At 37.3% G+C, this 11454-nt stretch overlaps 1 protein-coding gene across 1 annotated transcript in view; it reads left to right on the plus strand.

Moving 5' to 3' along the window:
* Positions 1 to 7437: 7437 nt before the first annotated feature.
* rhbdl1 (rhomboid, veinlet-like 1 (Drosophila)) overlaps positions 7438 to 11454 on the plus strand; it is a 48976-nt gene continuing 44959 nt past the window's right edge. The window contains exon 1 of the mRNA XM_024285046.2: positions 7438 to 8258. Coding sequence (XP_024140814.1) covers positions 8220 to 8258 — 39 coding nt within the window. The 5' untranslated portion in view covers positions 7438 to 8219. The remainder of the gene's footprint in view (positions 8259 to 11454) is intronic.

Raw genomic sequence — 11454 nt, forward strand, 5'->3', positions numbered from 1 at the left:
AATTAAAAAAGTGTCAGGTTATAGTAGAGTTTTTCCACCCTCATTCTCTGGACAAAGCTCATGGTATAAAGAAGTGTAACAATTTAAAGATGAAAACTGATTTGCATTATACAATTATAACATTACAAATTATAAATAAAACATTAGAACTTCCAAAAATGGTTCAAATAAAGCATCAAAACCCTCAGCCTTTGCCTGATTAGAATACACATTTAAATATAGGTTATCATTATTACATAAAACCACAGACATTTTTTGTAATTAAATATATTTTTCAAAAAAAATAAAACATTTGGAAATGTGTATGTTACTTCTGTTGGAAAGATCTTTAAGAGTTATTGCTTTAAAAGAATAAAATGTGTCTTTCCCCCCAAAAATCAATAAAAAAACTTGACTGGGAGCTCTGCACTATCTCCTCCAACTTTTAATGTAGATTTTTTTTAATGATTTGAGTCTTTAAAAAAAATGTGAAAGGGAGTCTCAAAGATAAAAATCATTTGAAATATCTTACAAATAAAATGGTAAAATGAGATAAATTTTACTTTTTTTATATATCTGAGTTTTAGGTCAGAACATTCTTTTTTAACCATAAATTAAAAAAAATAGCATTCAGAAACTAATAAATGAGTCAGTTTTATGCATAAATTGCAACTCTGTAATAATCTTATCTTTTATCTTGGCTTGGAGGTCAAAAGTTTGTATCTTTTAAAAGAATAACATTAACCTCTTCAGACCTGAGTTAATATTTAAGCTAACCTTCTACACATGTAGTCACAGCCCTCAAGTTAAGAAAAATTAAATACTTTGGTAATATAACCAAACAGCTTTCTTAACTTGAAAAGTAATAAACCAACTTTATTGAAGCTAGTTTAAAGAAACTTGAAAGGTTCTTGAATAGAGCCCTGGGGCACTTCAGATTAAACAAGCTTTGAATAATTAAATTAAATTAAATTAAATTAAATTAAATTAAATTAAATTAAATTAAATTAAATTAAATTAAATTAAATTAAATTAAATTAAATTTAATTTAATTTAAACTGCTATTACTTTTTTGTGTTTTTTTTCACTGAAGGAACTTTTAATGATTTTTTGACTCATTTCCTCATTTTTTTGTAGGGAAAAATAAGTGAAATTGTGGCCAATTTTCTTCACAGTATTTAATTGTTTTCATAGCTTCTTATTGCCGTCAAGACGAGAGGATCTCTCCTCCATTTCATGCAATTAAAGACACAAACACAAGAGGTCTCTGTTCACTTTTACTTTATTTGTTCTTCCTTTAAATGACCATTTTATAAAGCTTGACCTTGATATAAATGAAAGGTTTTAAAATGAAACATTATTGTTTGGTCCTAAAATAAGTTGTAAATTTTCCAGGAACTTTTTATTATGGAATATAAATGTCAGAGCTTATGGAATCAGAGATACGATCTTCCTCTTTATTAATGTTCACCTCACTTGCCCCCTATTTCTTTTAATTTTTCTAATTTTCATCTTCTTAGCTCCGACGCTCTCCTTCAGGCTTTCTTGTTTCTCCAATTTTCCATCCCCTGGAGACTCTCTAAGTAGAGCAGTTAGGATTAAAAGTGTGTCATTTAGTGACCTGATTCCTTTTTCTGCAGTTTTTTTTTCTTCGTGTGGGTGATTCCCTGTATTTCTCAATTACTGCTACTCATGCAGAATTTATTTTAATCCTCACAATTAGCAGAGGCTAAGAGGATCCACAAAACACCCAAAACAACTCGTCAACTCCGTTTATAAAGGATTAGTTCAGTGAGGAGAACAATGGAGCCGTGTTGTAATGCTGCGATCCTTCACCTTGATAACATGCAGAGTGAGAGCTCACTGCATTTTACAGACCACACCTTGGATTTTTTTTTTTTTTTTACGGTCTTGGGGGTTTGAAACTTTAATTTAATCATAAAAAATATTGTAATTTTTATTTTAAATTATTGTTTGAGCTCATTTGTTGCTTTTGTTTTGCTAATTTTGCAATTGGCAATGGAGGAAATATTATCAGACACTTAAAACGGTTCTGATTCATTCGATTTGGGTAAAGAAAATGGAAAATTAAAAGAAAGGAAGTGTGTTTATATAAATTTACTTCCTTCCACTCCCTTTCAACTAATCTATTGACCTCATTGTGGAAATCTTAATAGATAAGCGTTACATCGTATCATATTTTTTATACAAAGTAGCAAATATGTTATTTACTAGTATGAGTATTAATTGAATTAACTACTTTAGTACTTTCTTATTAATTTTATGCTAAAGTATTCTGTTTTATGCGTCTTTGTATGGATATAAACATCTGTTGTTGTCTTGTTTAGGCATATTTCTTGCTAGAAATGAACTTTTTTCAATCCAATTTAAACATTTTTGCAAAATAAGCTTTTTGGTTTTTTGTCCCTGATACACTTGGCTACTCATGTGCTTTAATATTTTTGTATTTTACTATTTTTTTTTAAATATATATTTTCATATACTTTTTTTAAGTGAGTACTCAAACTTGTGAAAAATAAAATTATAGTTTAAAAGGTATTTAACCTCATTCATCTATCACAAGTGTTTGACTGGCAGCGCATACAGGCATGTAATTATTTATTTTTATAAGCTTTTCAAGCACAAAAAATGGAAGAAACCATGTTGGCAGCTATCTTAGTACATAATGGACATTTTTCTTATTTTTTAGCATTTTATTTTGAAAACAACTGATTTAAAGATATATTAATTAACACAAACTCTTGGATACAGTTTTTGACTTTGCGCTTATCCTCAGCTTATGAATTTAAATTCTTTGAATATTTTTGTATTTGGAGTTTAGATCAGAAACTCTCATGCACTCTTTGTAAGGTCTACATAATCTGCCGTATCACAACCAGGAAAAATCCTGCAGTGATCCCGTACCGTACCTCCTAAATCAGAAAGTTGACTGTCAGCCAAATTCTTCTCACCAGTCGCCTGAAGTCCCAGGAAAGGTTAAGTAGTCTTGGCCTTTACAATTAAAACACATCTTCTGACCCCCATCTGAAATATAAGGAACCACCTCCTTGGTCTACTAATCTAGAGCAGTGACCCCGACCGCTGAGCAATGTCGTAAAGACCCGTCATTCAACCCTACAGCATCCAGAATCCATAGAGGTCACTTCAAATGTTGCCTCACTACTTAACCCTTTATAATCAATCATATCATATTTAATACACACTATTCTGAGACCCTATCTCAAACTTTCCTTAAAAATTAATTGACCTTGGTCCATGTTTATCTGCCCTGTAGTTCATCATAATTCCACTAGAGGCAGTAGAAGGGCTTTTCCTGCTCATTTCAAAATGGCTGCCCCCATGAAATCAGAAAAACACTTTTGGCGGGAAAAAGTTTAGCTAATTTTCTCAATTTAACGGTGAGAATAACTCATCTACTGATATACATTTTTTAAATGATTAGTTTTTATTGAAAGACTGAAAAATTGGGCGATAAATAATCCTATATAATACAGTTACATGTTAAAATCTGTGGATCACGTTTGAGGAAGTGGGAAAATAAGATATTTTTTGAACAATATTTTTGCTACTTAAGCCAACATTATTTTTTGTGAATTTCAAAAAACAGCTTGAAAACATCTTAATTAAAAAAAAAAGTCGATTATTTAATGTTGCAGGCTTTACAGGGTTAAATATTATAGAGAAGTGCTTTTATTTTGAAAAAGCTTGTGTATTGTGTGATTCATTGAGCACCAGCCTGAGTTTCAAGCGCAGTGCTTGTACTATAAGCATAAAAGGTTAACTATGAATGCTCCATTGTTTGGTATTATTAGCACAGAATTCAGTTATTAAAAAAGGAGCCCAAATGTTCATGTTTTTGTCTCCATGTGCAATCACAATAAAGCTCTGGTTCCATTAAACTTTAGTGAAATCAAAGCTAATTAGTTGTAGAAGTTTAAGTATTACCGAGTTTCAAAAAGGTTTGCTCTCATAATTAGTCTATTTTGTTGGTTTGCTGTTGTTGTCCTACAATTTCCCTGAATTACAGTCTTTCTTTGGTGGTTGGAACATAAAAAAACCTGGAAAGTTTGGCTCTGGCACTGTTTTTGTGCAAAATAAGCTGCATGATGCATGCTGGTAATGCCGGCTGAGCTTTTTGTGGAAGAACAACTGACCAATAATTAGGGGTTTGGTGTTCTGTCCACTGCCTCATGTGCAGAAGTGGCTTTGTTTGAAGAAGAAAAACAGTGATTCTAAGCGGGTTTTTACTGTGCACTGTGCAAATTTTCTGTTTTATTTATGCTCTAAAAACAGGTTCAAATATCTCTATTTTGTGATGTGCTCCAAAATACCAATAAATGTTACATTGAGTTTATTCTAAGGCAGGGTGTCAAACTCAATCGCACAGGGGACCAAAATCCAAAACACATCTTAGGTTGCGGGCCGAGCAAGATAAACATTTATTGAACAAACTAAAACAAAATTTTCTAGAGAGTAGCTAATAGGGATCTTTTGATGCGAATAGCTCAGAGTTGTCTGCTCTTTGGCCTGCAATAGTTACTCAACCCAAATCCTGACTCTTGTAAATCCTGCAGATCTGGATGCAAATTCAAGGTAAAAGGATAAAAAACAAAATGTTTTTACCAGTTTACACCATCATTTTTCCCTATTCACCACTACTAGGTAATTAAAGCATGCTTCTTTGTGCCGCAGTTGCTGTTGGAGAAACAACTCTTCTCACAGCCACCTCCTTGATGGGTCTGGAGTCTTTAAGCTGCTGGAAAACAGTGCAGGCGAGCAGTCTAATTAATGCTTGTTTGGTACACTGAAAGGCCTTGTTATTCTCCCCTCGGTTTCTCAAAGAGGCAAAATCAGTGTTTTGTCTGCTGCTCTCTGGCTGGTGAAAGAGGAACACGCTGCCTCAGTTTGTCCGGCCGCCTGCATCCATCCACCTGAGGTGAATAGAACATGAAGGGTTTAGTCAGGCTCAAGAGAGACCATTTAGCTGGGGTTGCTTCAGGCGGCAGACAGTATTTTATGACAGGGTTATCTCTCTCTCTGGGCACCATCTGTATAATGTCACTTGTGAAATGGAAACAGTGACACCGGTGTGACCTCCGGTGGTCTATGAGACTTGTTTACCTGTATCGCATGATTTGCACTTAAAAAAAAAAAATTCTTATTGTGTGATTGAATTCTGCCTCCTTTTATGCTGCATTAACAAAATCTCGACTATGCAAACTAATGCTATTGTTGCAATAAGATTTATCTGCTTTAGTGGGTTTTCATGCTCTACAGTACTTGACTGTAATTGTTTGATGGAAGTCTTGCAGGGTTACCAAGGCAACAATGGAATCCAGTTTCATTTGGGCTGCTTTGCAAATCCTCCAGCTCTGAACTCCTAATTGGATTTGTCTTATGCGTGCTCACAGCAGCAAAAATATTGGCGACATATTAATTCCTGACATAGATTAAGAGTGGAATGGAGAAGCTCATGGTGTGATTTAAAATACTATAGATTTGGAGGCCCCGTTTAAACACAGTGTGTCAGACCCAATAACGGAAGGGGGACAAAAGGGAAGGTCTGGGAGCCTTGCCATGTTCAAGGTGGCCTCAGCCCAATCCATTAGTGTAAATGCAGCGGCTACTTGTGGCTTCATTTAGTCAGCAGCCTTCATCTGACCCGACAGAGCACGAGGAGTAATGAAAAGATTCCGAGGTGTTAACCCTTCTTCACGCTAAAGATTTATGAGCTTCCTATGGTGTGATAAAAGTCAGACCCAGAATTCTAATGCAGTCGTGGTATCTAAGCAGGCACAGCTGCAGTTTGTGACAGAGTCTGGGGATGTTGTGGTGCTGCTGAATCTCCACGGAAAGTAGGAGAAATACTGGGATCTACAAGTCTTGTCAGTATCCTGATTTGTAATTAGCCACATTGAAGCTTTGAATCCATCTAGAACTCTGATTTATTTATTTTCTCTTTTTGTCATGTTACGAAAAAAGAAGAAGGTTAAAACATATTTTAAAATTTATGTATTTTTGTGACGCAGGACTGCCAAATGTGAAACTAGGGTTCAATTCCCAGGGGGGAGCACCACGCCACTGCCTAACTCCGGGCTCACACTGCATCCGGCCGGACGCCAGAGTCTTTACGTAGCTTGTAAAGTGCGAGAGACACTCACACTGTATCCGGTCCGGTTCGGCCTCTCCTCTCCTTCAGATTTTTGTCAGACGTCGGAGCCTTCACTTTTTGTGAAGTTTGGACTATAAACGATCTAAACCGGAAATCATGAGTGAGTGTAAAGTGCATCTGGTACATTTTTCAAAATAAACCTTATTTTCCACTGCGCTCACTGTTTCCACCATGTTGAAACATTACTTCATTGTGACAACCAAACACGATTTTCCCAACTTGTTAACACAGTGAAATACAATACACAGAAAAAGAAATGCAGGGAATCTACTTCAAAATTAGAGTAGAATGAGGGTTTGTTTACAAGTACTTCCTATAGAAATGGCAGGTTATATATATATAACCTTTATTTATACAGGTAGGTCGATTGAGAACAATTTCTCATTCACAACGATGACCTGAGTACACATCAGCAATACAGAAACAGCACACAGATAAGAACATGACATCTTCTCACATCAATAATCTACATCATCTACAGGAGGCACCAAGTTAAATAAAATGACACAAGGAAACCCATAAAAAAAAGTTAAAAACATCTGGATTATCGTGTGAACCTGCATGAGTTTGGAGTCTGGCGATGTCGACAGTAGAGCCTATGCCAGCAGTAGGACCGCAACCATCTATAGCCAACCTGAGTCATCTGCGGTAGCTAGAGCGCTCCGGCGTCCGCACTGGAGCTGGACCGGATGCAGCCCAGAGTAACTGTGTATCCACAAGGAGGCCCAAGTCCGGGTCTCCCTATGCCGTTCCCTAACCTGGATAAATACAGGGTTGTGTCTGGAAGGACGTCCGACGTAAAACTTTCTTCCAATCCACCTGAACAAATCAGTGAAAAGCCAATTTGCTGTGGTGACCACTGATGGGACGCCCTGAAAGGTGAACCATTTCTTTTGTGTTGTCCTCATTACAAGAGGAAGCCATAAATTATATGTAATGAAGATTTGTCAATAAGTTTGGTTACAGTCCGAGGTTGTGCCTTTTTTCATCCTCTAGTAACTTGAGGGTGGCTCTCCCTCGGGTCTTCTTGTCATGTGCCGGTCTTTATTACAGCGAGTCATTGAGCGTCTCAGTCCTTCCCCTGCAGCACTCTTTAGTTTAATTCATATGCTGTTCACAACATACACTCACACACCTACACACTGTTGCAACACCACACCTTCATGTTTCGTTTCATTTTTTTCAATTTTAATACTTTACATGTGCTAAAATTAGCTTCATCTAGAGCTGTGACAACTTGGGGGCTCGTCCGGGATTCGAACCCCTAACGAAAATCATACCTCCACAAAAAATATGTAGATTTAGATTTTATTTATTTTGTGTTACATGTTTGTGTCAAAAGCAGTTTTTGTTCTAATAAATTATTTATTTTGGGGTGTATTTTTTGTATGTTTACAGCATGTTGTGTCAGTAGCAGACCAGACGCATGTGTGTGCTGTGGCAGGCGCAGAGCCGCAGTGAACCCCTCCTGTGCTCCCTCACCGAGACACCTCAGTAGTAGTGAGGAGAAGAGCTGCAGCCCCTAGCCACTCCCTCGCCTCCTTCAATTGGAAGGAGGAGGCCACCTCCCTCCCCGGCCTCATTGGTATGCAAGCGACGCAGTGTGTGTGTGTGGAGAGGGGAGAGTAAGAGAGGCAGCAGCCAGTGCGATGGACTAGAACAGGAGGAGGAGGAAAGTGAATGAGAGCTGCTGGAGCTGCCTTGCCTTTCTTTCGCCTGCTGAAGCTGGGTTTACAACCGCGTCACGCTGCACTGACAGGGAGGAGAGTCACGGCCCAATCACAGCGTCACCGACCAGTTACTACTCCACCAGCAAGGATGATCAGTGACCAAGATCTCTAGCCTTTCTTCATCTGCAGAACAGAGGAAACAGCATCATCAAGGCCGCCTTCTCCTCTCAGCTTATCCTTTGCAATTCTGGCACCGGCTGCGACTTAACCACATTTTCCTCCACATTGTCTCATCCTTCCAACAACGGGACCTCTTCACTCTCGCTCCTCCCTATGCCCTTGTCCTCAGAGGCTCCTCTCACCTCCCTGGCCAGTATATGGATAGAAGCTCCCTGTTTCAGCTCATACAAGAGCAGGTAAGCAAGCAGCGGCGGAGGTTTCTATGGTTACAGGCCACCTCTACCTTAAAGACGGAGACGTGGTGAGAGCTGATGCAAGGGCTGATGGCAGAGGTTGTTTGTACAGGCGTGATGTATGGAGCTTTGTGGGGCCGTGCCGCCCCCCAGAATGGGAGGTCAGATGATGAACCACACAAGGGAAGCTGTGATTTTACAGAGCTGGTGCTAGAAGGATGTGTGTAAATAGAGGAAATCAGAGTCTGATGTGGATGCTATCATGCTGTAAGCACATGGTTGTGTTGTTTTCCAGCAATCTAAATCCTTTTATAAGTCATTGTCATTATTTAACTCAATATTTCCCTTTAAACTTTTGTATTTTTAGTCACTTCCTTTTTACAGCCAAGCCAAATTGCTGTGGTATAAAATCTGGTTTCTTAAATTCTCCAGCCATTTTTAGCTTTCGCTCTCCATCTCCAGAGTTAACAAACCAAAATAGATTTTTAGGGAGGATTCTCCCTTGATTTGTATTTGGGTTGTGGTTGTAGAAGATGGATTTTTCTTTTTTTTTTTTCTTCCTACCGTCTGTGTGTGTTTGCAGCTCTGCAGTATTTCAAGTCCCTGTTAAACCCGTCTGCCTCCTGATTCTGATAATGAAGCGGTCTTTTGGGGCTGGTGTTGATTGACAGATTGATCAGCAATCATTTTGTCCTGGAGGGAGAAATTGATCATCTGGCTGCAGAGTTTGGAGGGGGTGGGGGTGGCGAGTGGCCTGTCAGCAACATAGTGAAGATACTCTGGGGAATGCGGGCATACGTGTGCATGTGATCATGAGCAGGGCGGCCTTTTTTCCTTTAAGCTGCATGCGTTGGTGTTTTATGGTGGAATCCTCTTTTGATGACAAAGTCACATTTTTTTTTATCTTTTAAATACTTTACAGAATTATTCATGGGTTTAACATCTAATTCAATATTAGTTTTTATCAAGAACAGCATAAAATAGAGCCAGTTTTTGGTATTTCAGATATTTAATTTTTTGAGGATTATTTGTTTTTTTTCTGCCAAACTGTAAACACAAACAATTTTGCGGCTGGAATTGATCCTAGTAACCACAAATAACGTAATCTGACTTGCATTCTCCAGACGACAGACTTTAATTAGAAAAAAGAAATAGCTGGGAATCGATTAAAAAAAATTAACTAATTAATCGCAAACTAGGAAAAACTTAATCGCGATTAATCGCAATTAACTTTTTTTGTTACAGTACTTGCTGACCACAATAAAAAAAAATCATACACAAAACTGTACATTTAGATCATTTATTTTTATTTAAGGCTATCAATCAATTAAAAAAACAGATTAATCACATGTTTTTGTTGTGATTAATCACTATTACAATGTTTTACTAGGTACATTTTATGAAAATATGCAACTTTTGAACAAAAACACTAAATTGGCGAGGCAAAGCAAAAGGCTGTTGCTCCTTGAGGTGAAATTAATTTGCGTTAATGTAATTAATGCATTAATTCTGTTTGATTAATCACGTGCATTAATGCGTTAATGTTCTCAGCCCTAGAAAAAAAATCATCTAAATTGATAAAACATCTGCACAATTTTTTTCCTGGCCTCATATATTAATTTTTCCTGTTAAAATTAAGTGTTTTTTTTTTTAAAGTCTTGTAATGTTAGAGTCCCCCCACCAAACATAAACCTCAATGTCCCACAACTGTTGTTTACTTTCACAACATTTTAATTTTACTGTTCAATTAGGCGACAAACTATAAACATTTAATTGGGGAACTTTTTAGAATTAGTATGTAAAGAGACCGCCTACTGCAGTTCTAAAGGAGTGAGCTTTAAGCGTGTTAATTAACCACATAAAAAAAATGCTGCGAGTGGTAGAAAACAATAATACAACTATAGAAACAGGAGGGAGTTTATTAGCCTTTGTCTGCAAGAGCCTGCAGTGCTGAGCTGGTGGTATTTTTGGCCAGTGCAGACTCACACATGCACTAGGGGTTTGCCTTTTTTGTGTGTAGATGATGAGAAAACTTCGCCAGAAAACAGCCACTAAAGTTTTCTGCTATTAACTGGTGAAAACCCCCTTGTTTGTGCTTTCACTTTTATCTGGTTTATTTATATCTCCATGGGAGACATGAGTGTTGTTCTGACATACTTATGTCAAAGAATGGAGTTTTTTTATTGCTCTGCTTTCTGTTTGCAGTATATATTTGAAGATGTTAATTTATTTTGACATATGGAAAGTCCTGCCTCCTTTGCCTCTATTTTATTTTTACATCTAGGTTAGCCTAACCAGCAGCTCTATTGTTTCTCAACCACATGCAGCAGAAATCCTCCCTCAGAACTCCATTCAAATTCTGGTTGGGAGCTGAACACATTCCCAGCACACTCTTAAAAACATTGTTTCCTCCTCTGCCATCTGATCTCTTCCAGGTAGTAATCAGTGAATTACTTGGCTGTTCTCTCCTCCTGATTTGAGGGCATGATTACAACATCTGTCATTGGCCGGCACCCAAGGGTGCCATTGAGAAGGTGAACTCCTGTACTCTGTGTCTCAAGGGCAGAGTAACGACACTGTTTTCAATTGTTGACATAACTGTTATGGTTTGATACTCTGATGATCCTTCTTACTCAGCTAATGAATATGACATACTCACTAAGAACATTAAGGAACTGGATGCTTACGGGCTTCTTTAGTGCAGAAATGCATCCGCTGGGAGGATGGGGATAGTACGGTGGCCCTGAAGGGCAAATCACACCAACACAGGACTCTATGCAAAAACATATTCAAAAAAGCAAAACAAAAAAAAATCAGAAAAACTACTAACTGAAAAAAAAGAAAAGTTAAAAAAAGAAATATTTGATACTATTTAATTTTTGATATTGGTGTTTTTTTTTAACGCATCTTCAATGTTCTCAAACTAATAAAGTTATGATTAGTAGGGAGCACATTCAGTATCGCTTCACGACCAAATAACTTTTAGTTGACGAGATTGACGAGTGTCAACATCCAATCAAAACTCTGTCTTAGTCCCCACGTTTTCTGGTTTCTTTTGTAAAAAAAAATAAAAAATAAGAAGACGGTAATTTCAAAAAATCAGAAGGAAATGTTAAAAAAGCAAAAGAAGAAATTGCAAAAGGTAGGTCAGACATCACTGATTGGATGATGATATTAATCTATCATTTTAACCAAAATG

Source organism: Oryzias melastigma, linkage group LG19 (genome assembly GCF_002922805.2).
Source record: "Oryzias melastigma strain HK-1 linkage group LG19, ASM292280v2, whole genome shotgun sequence".
In the NCBI taxonomy this organism is placed as follows: Eukaryota; Metazoa; Chordata; class Actinopteri; order Beloniformes; family Adrianichthyidae; genus Oryzias; species Oryzias melastigma.